Source organism: Lathamus discolor, chromosome 9, assembly GCF_037157495.1.
Source record: "Lathamus discolor isolate bLatDis1 chromosome 9, bLatDis1.hap1, whole genome shotgun sequence".
Taxonomy (NCBI): domain Eukaryota; kingdom Metazoa; phylum Chordata; class Aves; order Psittaciformes; family Psittacidae; genus Lathamus; species Lathamus discolor.
The window spans coordinates 8,084,238-8,103,168 of NC_088892.1; the positions used below are offsets into that span (position 1 = coordinate 8,084,238).

Consider the following 18,931-nt stretch of genomic DNA (forward strand, 5'->3'; position numbering starts at 1 on the left):
GTGAGGGTGCTGAGGCGCTGGCACAGGGTGCCCAGAGAAGCTGTGGCTGCCCCATCGCTGGCAGTGCTCAAGGCCAGGTTGGACACAGGGGCTTGGAGCAGCCTGCTCTAGTGGAAGGTGTCCCTGCCCGTGGCAGGGGTTGGAACTGGGTGAGCTTTAAGGTCCCTTCTAATCAAAACCACTCTGGAATTCTATGCTTCTATGGAATGTTGCTGGAAGGGAAGGAGCGCGGCTCGCTGCCGTGTGCTGGCTCAACCCTGGGAGGAAGGACCCCACCAGTGATGCTTCACTAACTCAGAGCCACACGATCTCTGCTCCCCATCAGCCACATCAGCCCCGGCCACCACTCAGGTGCAGCAACAGAGAATGAGAAATGAAGAGGAAAAATTCACCTCTGGGGGCTGGTGTCTTACATGATGGATGTTCCGCAGGGCTCATTTGGCCGGGTGTGGTACGGAGCAGTCGCGTGCTGTGCTCTCTGAAGCATCTCTTCTGTTGCCTTCTCCCACTGAAAAGCCACTTCACTCGCAAATAATCAAGAGATAGAAGGGGAAGAAAGATCAAATCAAGCATAAAATAAGCAGGAAGAAACCAAGCCACAAGTGAAATCCAATGTTCTCTAAAAATCTGCAGTTTATTCATTAGAATTCAGTGAAAGGAACATTCATTTTGAAACACAATCAATACATTAGAAAGTTGAAAGGACGAGTAGCAATGAGACCAGAAAGAAAACGAAATAACCCCACATTCAGACAAGTTGGTCACTGGGGAGGAGCTGCCTCCGGTCCCAGCTCTGCAGCGGGGCAGCGCGGCCCCGGCTGGGACAAGGGGGATCACTGTATTTCTGTATTACCAAGAGGCTTTTCTGGCTCCTCACTTCACCCAAGTGGGGCCTCCAGCACTCAGCATCCAGCGAGGAGCAGGAAGCTCCAGCTGGAGAGGAGGGAGCCTTAAGGGGCAGAGGGAATGTGGAAGGCGGCGGGGGTCGGAGCGCCCCAGGAATGTTTGCTGAGCAACCTGCGCACCCCATCCAAAGCCAGAGAGCGGTGGGTGAAGAGCTCTTACAGACATACAGATTCATGTAGAGCCCAATGGCTAGGCACCAGTTGCCTTCTCTGCTGGCCTTGGTGGGAGGGAAGAAGAGGAAAAAGCTTGCTTTGGGCTGTAATCTTTTAGCTTTCCAGCACTTACTTTTCTTGCTGCCCATCACTGTTCGCTCACAACCACAGCCTTCTGCAGAGAAGCTATTCCAGCCCTTACCCCTGTGCAGGGCTGCAAACTGCAGGGGCATAGCTCCTCCAGAATCAAGCAAACAAAGCAGCACATTCATTCAACTAAGTGAAAAACACAAGCAAGAAGAGCCACATGGACTAGTGTTGGGCCTTATCTTACCAGAAGCTCTCCTTGCATTCCTCATCCCAAAATTCAATGGTATTATTCCAGGAAGATGCTTTATGGATGCTGGCAACGCAGGCGGCTTGGGGCTGGAGCTCCCCAGGCTCCAGCCTGGCATGGCAGGAGAGGAAGAGAAGGTGGAAAGCCCTGTTAATCCCATGTGGATTTTGGGATTACGGGAAGAGCAATACTCAGACATGGCCAAACTCCCAGCCCAGCCAGGGAGCACCAAGGGGAAATTCATCCCTGGCTTCAAGAGCATCACCATGCACCAACCCACAGCATCTCCTGCCTGCGGAGTTAAGTAAGGCCCGAGTCGGACAAAAGAATTTAAGCCAACAGAAGGGGAAGCCCCGGCTGAAATCTGTGGGTTTTGGGTTTAAGGACAACATTTGAGGGAGAAATCACCAAAATCCACAAATTCAGATTAAAAACAAAGCTTAAAAAGTAAGAAACAGCAGTTGATGAGCGTGGCAAAGCTGCCTGAAAGCAAAGGCGTCCCAGCGGTGTGTGCAGAGAGGGGCGTTGGTAACGGGGTTCCACCCCGGGTACGGAGTGGAGCGGGAGGTGACAGGAGGTGACTTCCTTGCATTGCACAGGCAGTGGGAGCAGCAGCAGGAGTTGCCTTTTCTCCATGGGAAGGGGTGAAGCACGCCGCTTCCCCAGACACCGCACGCGAGGAAAGGAACAGTCCGTAAAGATTCCCCATGAATAGAAAATGCCAAACTATACAAAAATAGATAAAATCGACCGTTTTCTCATGTGTATAAAAACAAACAAACAAACAAAAAACCCCCTAAAGTCCCCAAAATGCAATACAGAACTACTTGGTAGACTGACCCAGTGTCAGCGGTTTCATCGCAGGTTAACAGCCATAATTCATCCCTTTGAGGCAAAACCTTCCATGCGTTCCAGGGGTTCCTCAAGGGGAAATTCCCTTAACACCCTGGCGAGACAATCTGAAGCCCTTTTTCATTAAAAAGCCTCCATTACCACCCTCAGATCTGAGTTGCTCAGGTAAGGCAGGATCTGACTAACGGCTGGATCCAGATCAGGACCAGAAGCCCTGTTCCTATTTACCCCGGGACAGACGGGTGGTTTAGGAAGAGCAGCACGTTAGGCAGTGAAACCCAGTCTGTCTACAGCAGTGATAATTTACAGGCTGGGTTAGCACATTGAAAACTCTTCATTTCTTTGGGTTAATGGAGCAGAATATGCCAATAATCCAGCAAATGAGCTCCAAAACCGCTTCTGGGAAGCTCATTTAAAGCCAATAGATTTTTGCTTCATTTAGTTCCCATCCAATTCAGGGGAGAAACCTTTGGTATAAAGTCAGCTTATCAAGTCCTGGCTGTATTGCTGTCACCCACTCGAGTCTAGAAGCTCTTTGCACTGAGCCTTCCCACGACGTACCTACAACCAGAAGGATTATTCCTAGAGACATGCGCTTGCAACGGAACATTCATTTGAGCACCGAGACACTTCCACACCTCACCAAGACTTTGGCAAAGGCTGCACCATGGAGACACAAAATGCTACAAGAAACCCCCTGAAACCCACGAGGTGCCTTTGGTGACACGCTGAAATTAAAGAGTAATTAAAACGCCATCAAGGAGCTGCTGTGAGGGCAGGCAGAGGCTGTGAATGCCTGCATGGCCAACCGGGTTCTCCTCTGCAGGCTGGGGATGGGGAGCAGGAGCGGCATCAAGAGCCAGGTTTGTCCCATGAAATCCTTTCTGGATGTGCAAAGGGATGGGAGGAAAGAAACGTGGCACTGCAGTGACTCCCTGCAGCAGGACTGGGACGAAAACACTGGATAAGTGAGGTTTCGGCCCATGGATAGAGATGGGTCTGCTCTAACCTCAGCAGTCCGCTCAGGGATGAAAACACAGAGAGAAGCAGGCAGGCAAAGCCTGGCTTTGCCTTTCCCTGCTCCTTCAACACACACAAGGACAAGGCAGTGAAGAATCACTTCTCAACAGGAAATACCAGCACCTCCTTTTGCTTGGTGGGGGGGGGACCAAACCCCGACCAGCTCCTTGGGCCTGTAAATCCGGCGATGCCAGGGAGCTGCTGGGGTTTCCAACCGGAGCCACATCCCTGCAGGGCTGCGGGTCAAGAGAGCAGCGGGAGATGGCAGGAAAAGCGGGTCAGGGCTGGGAAGAGCTGCCCCTCGCCCTGCACTTTGCTCCGGAGAGGGGAGAAAACACCAGAGGCGGCTCGGGAGGAAACTCCGGTATTTCAGTTCGTGGTCGTTCCATTTAATGCTACAAATTCTGCTGCAAAGAGAAGCAAAAAAGGGACAACGCGGGGGAAAACAAATCCCATTGTCAGGAACTGAATTAAAATGAGGATCCAGGGAGGGAGGGCAGGGAGGGAGCAGCTTTGAGAGTCATGGACAGAGAGGTCTGGTTTAGAGACGTGTGTTTGAGATCATGGGGTGAGGACACGGGAGATGCCTCCAGGACCAAGAGCCTCCAGCGGATGCTCGCAGGAGCTCGTCTCAGCTCGTGTCCCTCCTCCATGCTCCTTCAAACAGGAAAACCAAATCCCAAGCCCGCAGCGACCTCCAGCTCTTCCGTCCCCTCCAGTCGGGAGGAAGAGGCCGTGGAGCCCAGCTGAGGCTGTTACATTCCGTGTTCCAAGCCTCAGAACACTTCCCTCGCACGAGTTTATGCAAAGAAAGCGACCGTCAAGTAATGGAAATTCAAGAAACCAACCCCCAAACCTTCCTTCTGAAGGAAGTAACAACACCTGCAACTTCACAGCTACAGGCACGAGGCAGACTGAGCTTATTCCAAAGACCTCATCCCTGTGCCCATGGCGTGGGAGAGGCCAGGAGCCTGGGACAATGCACGGGAAAGGTTGCAACTGGAATTCTACACTGAAGGCAGACCACGACAAAGGGACCGACGCTTTGTTCTTGAGAGGGACAGCGCATCTCTCCGAGCGTGGCACCTCTGAGCAAAGCAAAACTAGACCTGGGGACGCGATGGGCACGCGCACACCAGCTCCTGCTCTCCTTGGGGCCAGGGAAAAGGAGTAATAAATACGAGTGTGACTGCGAAGTTCCCCTTTCGGCCGAGTCTCCTCCACCCTCGCTCTGGAAACATCCCTCCTCCCCAAACGGAGGCCGAGATGGAAACATTCAGCCTGAGCCTGAACCAAAGCCTTTCACCAAGAAGAGGAAGAACCCCCCCCCCCCCCCCCGATTTCCCTCAGCAGCTTCCCCCAGGCTCCAATCCTGCAGGAAACCCCCAACCCTGCCACGGGTCCATTCCCAGCTCTCATTCCAGCAGCAACGCGAGCAGGCGCGGGGGCAACAAGAAGGTGCCTCAGTGTTAACACACAAATCCCGCAGGCGACCGCGAGCCCTGGCAGAGCATCCGCAGCACCGAGAGCATGGCCAGGGCTGCAGCGGAGGAGCTCCCCAGCACAGGTTCAGTTTCAAGTCACTCACTGCTTTATTTCCCCTCTCCCTTTGCAACCGCTGCCGCTCCCTCCCCGGAGCAGCTACTCGGGGTCGGTGCGGCTGAGGGCAGCGCTGCGGGTGGCAGCGGGGGCTCTGCCTTTCAGGGGCTCTCCGCAGCGCTCCGGGCTCTGTGTGGAGCCGCTGGGATGCTGCGGAACGCCCTGGGCAATGCCCACGGGTTTGCACTTGCCGCGCTTCTCCGGGGAACAAGCGAACCCGAAGCCCGGGGGCAGCTCGGGCTCTGTCCCGCCCGAGGGTAACAAATGGGGCAAGGTTTTGGTGGCGGCTTCTCCGCGGTACCTGTAGGAACCGGCTGCCTCCCGGGACCACCTCGCGTCGGGCTGCAGAGGCAAGTTGTGGGGCCTGAGCGGGTGCCTGCTCAGCTCCGGCTCCGGAGCCTCCCCAGAGATGCTCCGGGAAAGAGGCAGGAAAGGGGACACGGAGCCCGGCTGCTCCCAGGCACCATCCATGGCGGTGGCCGGAGCGAACCCCCAGAGCTCCATCCCCGTGTCGGGGTCGTGCTGGAGGTGCTGCAAGCCCGGCCAGCTCAACCCGCCATCGGGAGCCGCCAGCTCGCCCTCCTCCTTGCTCCTGCTCCTCCTCGCTCCACCGTCCCGCTTCGCCCAGAGCCGGCCGGGCTGGGGGCCGCTCCTGGCAGCCTGGGGCTCGGCGAGCTCGAACTCCAGGCTCTCTGTGTCCAGCGACCGGCTCCTGCGGTCCATGGAGAGCGGCGCCATGGAGGGGCTCAGCCCGTGCAGGCGCAGGTGCCGGGGCAGGCTGGTGACGCCCCAGTTGCAGCTCTGGAAGGAGCCCGGGGCGAACCCCGGGGACATTCGCTCGTCACATTCAGCCAACGACTCCTTCTGCCCGTAGCTGTCCTCAAAGGCCTCGGCAATGTCCTCGCCCGCAGTCATGTCAGGATGCTGCTCGCACTCCCCTTCTCCCTCCTGCTCCACGTCGACCACGTCGAAGGTGACCATGGTGGGGAGGGCAGGGAGGTTCTGGGTGAAGGAGGAGCCGGAGGCCGAGCTCCCCAGGCTTTCGGACAGGCTGGAGAAGAGGGTCCCGCTGCTGGCGAACTCCACCAGCGCCTGCGAGAAGCTCACGGCGTGCTCGGGCTCGCTGCCTGCCTGGGGCTTGCTGCTGGAGGTCTCCTCTCCACCACCATCCTCCTCCTCTGGGAGCCTGTAGCCGGGGAACAGCCCTGCTTTGGCTGAGGCGACACTGCCGTGGATGGAGTCCCGAAACAACCCGCGGTCTGGGTCTGCCTCGAACCCCGGGTTGTTCTGCACGAGCTGAATAAGGCAACTTCCAGCTTTTTGGCTGTTGTAACAGTTTTCTGGGCACAGACTCCCTGGAAAATCCCTCCACTCTGGATTTTCAGCTCTAGCCACCGAACCCGCACTGTTCCCCCCTCTGTTTGGGGCGTGCGAGGCCACCTGCTCACCACCAAGGCCACTCTTTTTGCCCATTGAGCTGGCTGCTCTGGTTTTACATTCAACACACTGCTTCTCTAGAGGACACTTCTCCTTGCTGAGAGCATCAAGGTGTTTCAAGACCGGTTCCCGCTGCAGCTCCCAGTAGAGCAGCTCTTTCTGAATGGCCGCCAGCCCCTCTTCTTCCATTTCCATCACCCCTCTTTTCTGATCGATCATCTGGATCAGGCTCTTCTCAGCAGGGAGGCAGAAGTCCAAGAAGTAGCTGAAGATCCCGGGGCGGGAGATTTTGCTCTCAAACAGGGATTCCTCCCCGTGAGAGGGACTCATCAGCGCGTCGAACTCATAAAGTGCATCGCCGCTGTAACTGTCCCGGGGCAGACGATCCTTCTTGAGCTCACCCAGCCCATCCCCGGCGTCATCCTCCGGCCCCGGCGTGGTGGAGTCGTAGTAACCCTCGTCACTGTTAGGGGCGGACTCTTGCTGGTCACTCTGTGGCGTCAGGAGGTCAACGCCATCCATCGCATCCCCTGTGTAGGGGTGGGCTTCAGCCTCGTGCGAGGCATGGGTCTCCAGGCTGCTGCTCGACACCTGGGCTCCGTAGCTCCTGTCGCCTGCCACGTTGCTGCTCCATAGCTGGTGGAGGTACTCCTCTGCCTCCTCGGGTATGGCCATCTCCTCCCCACCGCCCTGGTAGGTGACCAGGCAGGAGCTCCGCTTCGCAGCATCTCTGCTGCGCTCCACAGAGATGGTGCTCTCGGCGATGTCGGGCTCCGCGATGTCATCTCCACACCCCGTCAGGGAATCGAAGCTCTTCAGGGACGCGGCATCTCCCAGGATGAGGCTCAGCAGGTCCCCAGAGTTGAGGCAGGGGGTGTCGCTGTCCATGAACTCCGGATGAAGAGCCAGCAGCACATCGCCATGGTCAAACTCCGCGCACACAACAGCGTCAGCCTCTGCTTTTGTATCCGGAGCATCCCTCTTCCCTGGCACCGTCCCCGTGTCACACTCAGAGCTGCCCTCAGCCGCGGTCAGGCAGCCGGGCTCGGCCTCCCCACCATTATCAGCCGTGCCCATGCAGTGCTCATCCTCTGGGCCCCCTGGGCAGGCTGTGCCAGCAGGGACCGGTGCCAGTCCCCTTCCCTCCGCAGCACCTTGGCTCTCCGCTGCCGCTCCGGGAGCTCTGCCGGCCTCCTCGGTGTCCCCGCTCCACTCAGGCAGCTCGGCTTTCTCACACTCGGCCACCTTGCTCTTCCGGTGACGCCGGATGCTGCTAAAAAACCCTTTCAGGCCTTTTTTGGGTCTGGGAAAAGAGGATTTATCTCCATTGGGCTTCTTCTCACAGCCCTCAATGCTCCCGGGTGGCGAGCTGTCCTGCTGCCCAAAATCAAACCTGGCGCTGGCGTCTACAGCAACGTGAGCGCTTTGGGAGCTCGGCAAAGGGCCGGGATGCGGGTCCCTGCTCCCCTCTGCAGGGCTTTCCAGCTGCGCCCCACCACCTTTGTCATAAGCAGCACTGCTGAGCCCGTCATGGGTCTTACATTTACTGAGGCCCTTCTTAGAGTTCGCCTTGCCCTGGCCTTTGCTCCTGCCCCCGAAGAAGCTGGGCAGCGTGCAGATGCTCCTCTTCCCTCCAAACAGCTTGAACGCCGTCTTCTTCAGCTTCCCGGGCGCCGGCTGCGGCTCCGCGGCTGCGGTGGAGGCACTGCCCTGCTCAGGGAGCTGGTCCCTGCTCTCCTCCCGCTGCTGGTCACCGGCACAGGCCACCGACTGTGTCCTGGCCCTGGCAGGCTCCTCCGTGCAGCCCGTTTCCATGGCAGCTGCCTGGTTCGGGTGCATCTACCTGGAAAGGGTGACTTTGGGAGAGGAGTTCTCTTCTGGGCGCGGAGATCGAGGCATCACAGCTGAGCTAGAGCAAAGAGAAAGGGGAGAGATGTGAGAGGAGGGCAGCGGATGGTGCAAAGCCAGAGATGAAGAGCTTGGTCACCAGCTGCAACTGGAGCTGCAAATGCCTCCAAAACCCACTCAGCTCCTGCCATTCCTTAAAACGGGCACAAAAACATCGCACTGCTCAAATGCACCCACTTACAAGGGCAGGAAAACCATTCCCACTGCCCAGGGACAAGCAGGTCTGATCCCTGAGCCACCTCCCTCCAAGCGCTTTGGCTTCCCGGCCCTTTCACCACCAGGTTCATGTACCAGCCACCGCTGAGCTGGCAAACGCAGGCTGGGACAGGGACCAACACCGGCCAAACCCCAGTTCCAGCCCTCCCAGACCTAGCGCCAAGCCACAGGGAGCATTCCGATGGGGACCCAGCCAGGATGCAGCTCACGCTGAGCACGTGCCCAGGAGGAAAGCTGCTCTAATGCACTTGTTAGCTTTTTGTAAGAGGATTGCAGCTGTTTTCCAAACCACCTCTCCAGCGAGAGGGAATTGCATCCAAAGCCCCCGCAATGAACGGCCCTGATCACATTATCCCAGGAGCAGAGAGGGAGGTTTTCAATCTGATCCTGGATTGGTGTCGGTAACACGAGAACTAAAATAATAACGCTGCCTCTGCCGGCCTGAGGCTGGAGGCAGTACCTACGTAAGAGCCAGGCCGGACACAGGGGCTTAGGAGCAGCCTGCGCCGGAGGAAGGGGTCCCTGCCCGCGGCAGGGCTGGAGCTGGGTGAGCTCCGCGGTCCCTTCCAACCCACCCCAGTCCAGGCTGCTCCGAGCCCCGTCCCACCCGGCCTCGAGCGCCCCAGGGCCGGGTTTAACCCCAGCCCCGCTGCGGCCCCCGGCGCTGGACCCTGCGGAGGGCGCGGCGGGACCCGGCTCCGCGCTCCCCTGGGCACGGCAGCGGGAGGCCCCGGCCCGGAGCCGCGGGGGAGCGGCGCCACCACCGCGCCGGGCGGCGGCGGCCCCGGCCCCGGCCCCGGCCCGCAGGAGCCGCGCCCCCCCAGCCCCGGCACTCACCGGCGGCGCGGCGGGGCCCGGCGCGGCCCGCGGCGGCTGGCGGGGCCCGGGGCAGCCCAGGCCGAGGGGCCGCCGGGTCCCCGCGTCCGCCCGGCGCGGCCCGACGGGCGGGGCCTGCGTTACGGCGGGGGCGGGGCCTCTGGACGTCAGCGGTGCCGCGGGTGGCACCGGGTCCTAATGCCCACCCCGGCGCACCCACCCCTGCACAGCCCCGGCTGAGCGGCCCGGCGGCGGAGACGCCTCCTTCCTCCAGCGAAGCTCCACGTGTCCCTGCAGCCACACACGGGCCCCGCACGGGAGGAGCAGCGTGGACACCCCGGGCACAGGAGACACTCTCAGCTCCGCCCATGCTTGGAAACCCGCAAGAGGTTTGTCCATAAATCAGGCAGAAACGGGCCTGGGCTCTGCAGAGAACAATCCTCAAAGCTCCTAAAGGCCATGTGCCTCTGCCCTGACAGCACTTCCGTTTGGGGTGCAGGTAGGGCAGCATGGACTCAGCCATCTGCATTCTGCTGCATCCCAAAATGCTGTGGAGAGCAGTGTGGTTTATCCATCAATTCTCCAGCCAGCAAAGCTCCTCCAGGCAGTGAGGGCAATCGCTGATGTCCAAGCATTGTCCCCATTGCTCATTAGGAGAGCTGGAGAGATGGAGAGACCCATGGAAAGTGGGAGCAGCTGGTGGGCAGCACCCCTGCCTGGATGCCCTCCTCCAGCCTGAAATTCCCTTCCAAAGGATGCTGGGTTCTTTGATTAAGAGATATTTTATGAAACAGGTCACAAGAGTTTAATAAGAACGTTTTTAATTAAAAAACAGCCCCTCCCCAACCCTCGGCCATGACATGAACTCACTGAGGTAAGATGATGTTTAGAGACAGAGCTGGGGCTCTGGGAACAACTCTGGCCTCTGAGTCTTATCCCAGCCCCTGCCTAGGCTTTGCACTGACTTATGCCCTGGTGTCCAGAGCACACAGGCGCAGTGATGGGCTGGGCCAGGTCCAGGATTCCTTCAGTACTTGCCAGGCTGCTGAACAGAGACACTTCAGAACCTTTGGGAAAGGGGGTTTAGAAGCAGCTGAGGTCATAAAGCATGACTGTGCCTCCCTCCACTCTTACCCAGGAGGAGAGGAGGTAAAAGCAGCCTTTACTCCCCTCCCTCCCCTCTGCACACCTTTTCCCACCCCCTTCTCCAACCAGTATCAACTTAAGATGTAAAAACCTTCAGTGAAGAGGGTTTAGAGTCAAACCCAGCTAAACCAGACCCTGCTTTACCATCACCCTGATGCAGACCAGGAGGCTCAGGTCCATGTTTTCTCCCGCTCTTCCCATCTTTTTCCAGGGCATTACTTTTTGGAGACACCTCGTAAGCAGAAATGAGTCCATGATGACAAATTCATGTGGTTTCACACTGGGCAGGTGTCACAGCAGCTTTTAATGTGGGTGCTCAGCACACGTACGAGGCAGGCGTCCCTCGCACTGGGCCATGTGTCATGGCTGGTGTTGGAGGTAGTTTACCAGGGCCGTTGGGATCTCCAGTTTGCCAAGGGCATGCAGGTAGGCAGATGGCTTCAGGAAGCGCTTCAGGGCCAGCCGGGACTGAGCCATCAAGGATTTGGGATGAGCTGTGAAAGGAGAGGGAGGAAAAAAGGAGGCAGATGGTTACCTTCAGGACACACAACCCCACTCCCCTCCGACACAAGCACGATACTAAGCAAAGGATAATAATAATTATAATGGCAGTGATAATGAAAATTATAATGCCAACAACAATAATAATACTAATTCAATAAATTAATGAAAAGCAATGTCTTTGCTAGGGCTGTATGTGCTTACACCTTGGATTGAGCCCCAAGCGCTGCAGCGTGTGTTTTATGGGAGCCAGGCAAAGAAAGATGGAATCTTCCATCCTCATACAGAACTAAGTGCATTTTTTCTGGACACAGGCAGTACAGGAAGGCCAAAGCTGAGCGGCAGAAAGGAGGGGAATGGTGAAAAGCAGCCTCTAACCCAACAGATGAGGGTGGTGAGGCCCTGGCATGCAGTAGTGCATGCATCAAAGCCACCTATTGTCACTGGTGGTAGACCTGTTCTCCATGACTTGTGATATCCTTGCTCTGCTCACAGTTGGTGACTTAGTTTTTTGGCCTGAGTGCATCAACCATTGAGGGAGAGGGAGGAAAACGAATTAAGTGTAAACCAGTGATAACACTGCAGAGTTTGAGAGACCCAGGCAAGTCAAGTGATACTGCAAAGGGAGTTGATGCTTGTGGGAAAGCCTGGGTAAGAGGCTGGTGGGAAGCACAGGTGAAGGGAAGGGGGATCTGAAGCAACTTGCACCCAGATGGAGAATGAATCCTTATTTCCAGCCCCGGGGCCACGATCACAAGTTACCTCTCGCCTGCAGCAGGAGCTCCAGGCTCTCACTTCGTGGTGTGGCCTCATACACCGTGATGTTGGGCAAGTACACATTGGCTCCAAAGTCAATGAGCAGTTTGATGAACTCACTCCTGCAGCCGTGCCTCAGGCAGGTTTCCAGCAGAGTCTTGGGCTCCTTGATGTGGGCGATCACACTCTCCTCGGTGCAGTTATAGTTGGGATCAGCCCCATAAAGCAGCAGTCTCTTGAAGCACTCCAGATGCCCGTATGCAGCAGCCAGGTAGAGGGGACCAGAGCAAGCCACCGAGTTGGCCACCCACTGGGGCAGCCTGGCCTGAACGTTGGTTTCCGCGCCGTGGTCCAGGAGCTGCTGCAGGATGTCCACGTTCCCATCCCGCGCAGCAATGAGCAGCGGGGAGCAGTTGTTGTAGATGCTGCCACAGGGGCTGGCCCCCGCCTCCAGCAGGACCTTCACGCACTCCTGGTGGCCGTTGCTGACTGCAATGAAGAGCGGGGTCTGAGCCTTCACGTCCAGGCTGTCCACGTCTGCCCCGTGTGCCAAGAGCACCCTGATGCTCCGGGCACAGCCCCGCGTAGCAGCCAGGCGCAGCGGCGTGCTGGGGATGCCCCAACCGCTCTGGCGGTTGATGACCCTCTTGTACCTATCCTGCCATAAGAGGTTCTCCAGGGTTTGGTGGTTGTCCTCTGCTACCGCTCGGTTCAGCTCCTCGCTTTCTCTGTTGTTGTCGTCGTCTTCATCTTCTTTGGGCTGGAGCATGGAGAACATTTTGGTGATGTCCATGAGGCTCATTTTCCTTGGTCTGCCTCCTGTGTGCCACTTTCATCATAAAGGGAAAAGCCACAGATCTATGGGACGACAACAAAAGCACCACCACTGCGTTAGAACCAGCCCCTGGCACCAGCACCATCCTTTTGTTATTGTGTTTTGACAGACAAATTCAAGAGGATTCTCCATTTCTTCCCCAAAAATCACCATCCCTGGCAATGTTCACACACTGTGGAGACGAGGCCCTCAGTGACATGGGTGAGTGGTGGCCTTGGCAGTGCTACGGAACAGTCGGACTTGATGATCTTAAAGATCTTTTCCAACCTAAATGATTCTATGATTCAAGAAGACAAATAATATCGGGTTGTGATGCTGCTGACATGCTTATGGCCCTGCCTCCATGGGTGAAGAAAGCCATGCTGGAGAGCTAAGATGGAAGGTCACTGCTGCAGCACATATATGGGCCACCTCCCTTAAAATGCTGTGATTGAGAACATGCCGAGATACCTGAATCTGGTATTGCAGTTCAGATGCTGCATGCGGAGCTCCCAGGCTTTCACTTCATTATAATCATTTAATGCTGTATTCTCAGCATTGCAAAGACTTCACACCCTGCCACTTTGAAAGGGGCTGTGTTTCAAAACGGATGAGGTGAATATGATGGTGGCCAGTTTAAGGACTTTTAAGCATCACCCTTCCTGAAACTATGCTGATGTTTGGAGTTAGCAAGCCCCCTGCTCTCTCCCGTCTGCTTGAGCTGGGCTGCAAGAAGGGTCTGGCAGTGTCCAAGGCCAGGTTGGGTGGGGCTTGGAGCAGCCTGCTCTAGTGGAAACCCCCCAGGGCAGGGGGTTGGAACTGGATGAGCTTTAAAGTCCCTTCAAGTGAAACCAGTCTGGGGTTCTGTGATTTCTGCAGTGGGGCTGTGGAAGGTGAGGGGACACTGAGCTGGTCACAGCACGGCTGGGACTGGACCCCAACACATCTCCAGGACACAGGATCCAGCCTCACCAAGGCCAGGCAGCAGCAGGGAGAGGAATGCAACGGCCGGGCCGGCACCTGAGCAGCTGGAAGTGCCGCCGCCGGGAAGGGCGCTGGAATTCCTCACCCCTCGGGTCACAGCTCGGGTTTCCCTGGGGGAGCGGCAGCAGCAGCGGAGCCGGGTGTCCCCGGGCAGCTCTGATCCTGCCCCGGGTGCGGCAAGGAGCTGCACGGAGCAATCGGCCTCTTTCTGCAAATGGAGCAGGCACGGGAGGCTCGGCCCACATCTGCCTGCCCAGGCGAGCCGTGCAGGCTCAGAGGAGCCCCAGCATGAGGCCACACTGCAGCTTGGTTAAGTGGGTTAAGTGTAAGGACAGCAAGTGACAGCAGAGCTCTGCTGCGCTTCCACGCTTGCACTAACCCAGACAAAGGTATATAGGAATTATAATGTTACTGTTACTCATTAGACATGCTGTTGGAGCGAGTCCAGAGGAGGCAACGGAGCTGCTGCAAGGGCTGCAGCAGCTCTGCTCTGGAGCCAGGCTGAGAGAGCTGGGCTTATTCAGCCTGGAGAAGAGAAGACTCCTGAAGGGGAGGCCTTAGAGCAGCTCCAGTGCCTAAAGGGGCTGCAGGAAACCTGGAGAGGGGCTTGGGACACGGGCCTATAGGGACAGGCCAAGGGGAATGGCTTTAACCTGCCTGAGGGGAGACTGGGATGAGCTCTTAGGCAGAAGCTCTTCCCTGTGAGGGTGCTGAGGCGCTGGCACAGGGTGCCCAAAGAAGCTGTTCACCCATCCCTTGCAGAGGTTTGGAACTGGGTGAGCTTTAAGGTCCCTTCCAACACAAACCATTCTATGGTTCTATAACAAGCTCTGGAGCTTTGGACCCCCTCACCAGCATGGCTAATGGAGTCAGGGGTTTAGTGCAGATTCAATTCAAAAAGAAGGCCCAGCTTTATTCCCAAGGGAAACAGACTGGGAAAGTAATCACCCCACAGAACACACATCTCCAAAGGGACATCGCTTTGACAGTGTAAGTGTTCACATGGGGAGCTCACAGCTGCTCCTCAACCAGAAGATCCAAAACCAGAGCTGATGGGATGGAAGCTGTCTGTGCATCTTCAGACACCCCAAAAAGAGGTTCTGACTGGAGCTGAAGGTGACAGAGAACACATGATTTACAGCTGGTTCCCAGTTACCTCTGACTGCCCGATGCTGCCAGGGCAGCGTTACGCTGGTACCTTACCTGGTGATGCTCAGAGCCAGGGCTGGTGGGGCAGCGGTGTTCCCATGGCCAGGTCCTCCCTTGGTTTCAACAAGGAGAGAAGAGAGAGGATCCTGCTGTGATGGGATGGACGTTGCCTCTGTGCAGCCGGAGCGGTGCAGGCTGTGGAGCTCACAGCTGAAATGCCACTGCGGGCAGACGGGCCAGGGCGCAGGGGCTAATTTTAGCCCCTCGGGGGTTTTATCTTACCACTTCCATTCTTGGAAAGCTCCCCCTGGGTAAATATAGAGAGGGGCAGCGAGGTGGGGGGGCTGGGACAGGTGCTGGGGCTGCTCGACCCCTCTGAGCACACACAAAGTGTTTGTTCCACCCTTCCTTTGCAGGAATCACAGGGTACCAGTGGTTTGAGTCCCCTGCCCAGGCAGCGCGGTCCCTGCTGCACCATCAGCCTCCACTTATCATGGTCACTGCCAGTCACCCCCATGGATTCTCTCTTAACCCATCTCCCAGCTGCCTTTTCCATTTCCAGAGCCATGCAAACAACCATTTGCAACAACCAGAGTTGTTTATTAAACATAGGGAGGACAAAAGGCACCGAGGAGGGTCCAGATTCCTCACCCAAGCTGCTCTTCAGGCCTCCCTACCAGCTCCACCTGCCAGAACCAGCCCCTGCTTTGGCTTCATGAAATTCAGCAGCACACAGCAAGGCAGAAAGCTTCACAGGGGCAAACAAAACTACAGGGAGCAGTGGTGGGGCTGCCTTATCAAAAGCTGTCAGCTGGTAAGTGCAATCCTACTTTATCCAGTTCCCTGTAAACCTCTTCCAAACTTCCCAGCAGTGGAGCAGGAGTGTCATGACAGTTGGAGGCAGTGCTATCAGCAGGACGAGATAACAGGGGAACCAAATCACCCAGCAGAAATATCTCCACTGCTGTAAGAGTAAAATCAGGGCTCTGCAAAACATTTGTGGTGTCCCCACAGCCACCATCACACTCACAGTTTGCAGCCATGCTGTGGAAAACACAGAGAGCAGGACAACAGCCAGTACTCACAGGCCTGAGACTTCTGCTTCCTCATAGTTTCACTCTCTCCAAATTCACTCAAAAACAGGTTACCTCAAAAAGGTCGATTTTCCAAAGTCAATGTTATAAGATGGAGTTATGCAGTAGTAAAAATATGGATAAATATCAGAGCAAAAGCAGGAGTTCAGGGTTTATCAAGAGTCAAGAAGCTGCAGCCACAATGGGGACGCTGCAGGGAAAAAAGCCACTCCTGGCTGGAAACCCCTGCAACAAAATGCAGACATAAAAGCAGCAATTAAAAATCCTGTGTATTTTAAAGGGGAAAACAAGGGGATACAGACAACAAATGAATACACTCATTAGAAAACATGAATTGCAGGGAACTGTAAGGGAACTGAGAGATGAAAGGGAAACCCTTGAGTGGAAAATGTAATAATAAACTGCATATTCCTTTATTGCTACTGCTGTTGTTTAGTTGTTAAACAAGAAAAGAAGGCTCAGAACCAGCTCTTTGGTAGGGAGCAGAGATTAAACCAAATACTAATGAAGCACAAACTACAAAGTACTCGCTGATAAATCCACCCTCGACTGGAAGAACATGAAGTGACACCTCACTGTGCTCCCTGAGCAGCCACAGCACCGTGTTAAATACTGTCCTGCATGAATATTTAAATCAGCAGATTCAGATAAACCCCAACTAGATGAGTCTGACCCATTTTGGAGAAGCTTCCTAATGCTTCCAACATCACGGAAGGCAGAGGACTGGGAGAAACCTTCACCTCCTGCCTGAGCTCCAAGCTCTGGAGTCACCAGCTGACCTGACCTGTGCTGCAGGCAAAGCAGCTCCTTTATCAGCTCTTCATTAATTGGGGAAGAATTAAACAGCAGAAGTGTATTTAATGCCAATCAAGGTTTTTTGGGAAGGTAAATCTCATCCAACCAAGTTGCTTCCATTAAAAAGATTATAGCTATTAACGCAGCTGAGCAAGGTAATGAGCTTTCAGGTTTAACAGCCCTAAGCATTCTGATTTAAAAGTTCAGTGCTAAACAGGACCAAATAAATCATTCTGCAGGGATTAAGGATTTACTGACAGCCCCCACGTTTGGAAACACGCAGTTACTGCGTGGTGATGCTTCTGCCTCTTGCCTTTGAGCTGTAAGTCGGGGCCAAACCACAGCAAAGCCTTTGAACTGGGGAGTTTCCTCCGTGCCAGTGGAAACACCTGCACATTCCCAGCACTTCTGCCTGCTGCTGTCCACCTCCCCACCACCCAGCCTGGAGCTGGGTGTTTCAGATATTAACCACGAGAGGGCACGAACACTCAAAGACCATCCCTTCCTGCAGCAAACGCACCCACAGCAGCTCCAGAGCCCCGGCTCCGAGTCTCTTCAGAGTTTAATGGGTGTATTAATCAGTCACAGACTGGTTTGTGCTGGAAGGGTCCTTAAAGCTCACCCAGTTCCAACCCCCTGCCACGGGCAGGGACACCTTCCACTAGAGCACCCTTTAAAAATACACCCCACAAGCTTTAGCAATACTCCTACAATGACTTGAAACGGAACCTGCCCCCTCAGAGCTGGAGTTAGCTTCCACATGGAAGTTTCAAATCTTCCTCATGAAGATGCTGTCAGACAGTGCTTTCCCCAAATGTGAATTAAAGCTTTATCAACTGCAGGCAGTGTTAATGCTAATAATCCAATTAAGTGCAAGCAAGGCTCATTTAGATACATGAAGGATTTCACTGCAACATTTAAGAACATTTAAAATTAGCAAGAAGGAAAAACACTCTGAAGCACCTGGGGACTGAGAATCCCCAAGTGTTGGGTGTATTTTTGCCTCCAAGTGCTTATTTTACAGACTGTTATTAAAACAACCTCCATGGCTTCTCCAGGCACAGACATAAACCATTTACATGGATTTACCAATCCAAGTGGCATCCAGAAGCATTTTGTACAGCCTTATACGCATCAAGTCAATCCATATCACCTCATCCCTCTGCTGTGCAGAGCTGTGTTTAATTGTACAGCTGGACTGGTGCTGCACAGCTCTGAGTTATCACAGCACCAGTGCCCATCTTAGTTATCCACATGAGGCATGTTTCGTACCTGGGATCTGCCTCTTCCTTGAGGATTCTCTCACCTGACTTTGCCTGCACTCAAAAAAACACCCACTTAGACTCACATCTGAAGTTCTGACTGAAAAGAACTGGATAAAGGAGCATTTTTAGATGATACCATCAGCAGATGGACTGCAAATTCTTCACTCAAAGCCGTCAGGAAGAAATCTCTTCACCAGGTACCATGCAATGCCCACATGGGTCAGACTTGATTCCTTACAGCAGGCCAGAAGAAAGGTCTCCTTGCTTCTCAGAAAGCTTTTTAGGTTAGCCTGGAGCCACCTGTACAGAGATTTAACCATGAGTGATGGATAGAGAGCTTTCCAGGAGGAAGAAAACACTGAAAAGGAATTGGGCTTTAATATATAAAGAAAAATCTGATTAAAAGAAAAGAAAAATCAGAGTAATGAAGTGTACAGAAGATACTATGATTTAATACAGCTTCATCAGTACTATAACTTTTGGTGGCTGTTTTTTAAGACGCTGAGCAGTGCTGCACTCAGTCCCTCCAAAACCAGGGAGGTCACCTCGCTTCCGGTCTGTGAGAGAAAGGAACTGGAATCACAGCATCACAGAATTGCTCCGGTTGGAAAGGACCATAAAGCTCATCCAGCTCCAACGCCCTGCCATAGGCAGGGACACCTTCCACTAGAGCAGGCTGCTCCAAGCCCCTGTGTCCAACCTGGCCTTGAACACTGCAAGGGATGGGGCAGCCACAGCTTCTCTGGGCACCCTGTGCCAGCACCTCAGCACCCTCACAGGGAAGAGCTTCCGCCTAAGAGCTCATCTCAGCCTCCCCTCTGTCAGGTTCAAGCCATTCCCCTTGTCCTGTCCCTAAAGGCCCTTGTCCAAAGCCCCTCTCCAGGTTTCTTGTAGCCCCTTTAGGCAATGGGAGCTGCTCTAAGGTCTCCCCTCAAAGAGCCTTCCTTAAGGAGCCTTCTCTTCTCCAGGCTGAACAAGCCCAGCAATCTGGGCTCAAGCACACAGTGCTGGGTCATGGGGAGCTTCTTACAAACCAACACCTCCTCCCCCTGACTCCTCCCCAGGGCTGCTCTCAATCCAGTCTTCCCCAGCCTGTAGTTGTGTCTGGGGTTGCCCAGACCCACTTTAAGATAAGCTCACTACTCAAGTCTTTAACACTTCCAAGTGTGAAGTTCTGCTTTGAG

At 55.2% G+C, this 18,931-nt stretch overlaps 2 protein-coding genes across 3 annotated transcripts; both read right to left on the minus strand.

Moving 5' to 3' along the window:
• Nucleotides 1-608: 608 nt before the first annotated feature.
• AMER1 (APC membrane recruitment protein 1) lies at nt 609-9,351 on the minus strand. Its single transcript, XM_065689605.1, has 2 exons — nt 9,265-9,351; nt 609-8,212 (listed from the first exon to the last, which is right to left on the minus strand). Exon 2 carries the CDS (start codon nt 8,140-8,142, stop codon nt 4,909-4,911), a length of 3,234 nt encoding a protein of 1,077 aa, XP_065545677.1. The 5' UTR covers nt 8,143-8,212; nt 9,265-9,351; the 3' UTR covers nt 609-4,908.
• A 696-nt stretch (nt 9,352-10,047) lies between these two features.
• Nucleotides 10,048-18,287, minus strand: ASB12 (ankyrin repeat and SOCS box containing 12). 2 transcript variants are annotated; one of them, XM_065689423.1, is made up of 5 exons: nt 17,884-18,287; nt 15,679-15,912; nt 14,648-14,900; nt 11,653-12,504; nt 10,048-10,883 (listed from the first exon to the last, which is right to left on the minus strand). In XM_065689423.1, exons 4-5 carry the CDS (start codon nt 12,446-12,448, stop codon nt 10,750-10,752), a joined length of 930 nt encoding a protein of 309 aa, XP_065545495.1. In that variant the 5' UTR covers nt 12,449-12,504; nt 14,648-14,900; nt 15,679-15,912; nt 17,884-18,287; the 3' UTR covers nt 10,048-10,749. The 2 variants fall into 2 exon arrangements, with proteins under 2 accessions (XP_065545495.1, XP_065545494.1); XM_065689422.1 differs by lacking the exon at nt 17,884-18,287 and having other exon boundaries at nt 15,679-16,445.
• Nucleotides 18,288-18,931: the final 644 nt, after the last annotated feature.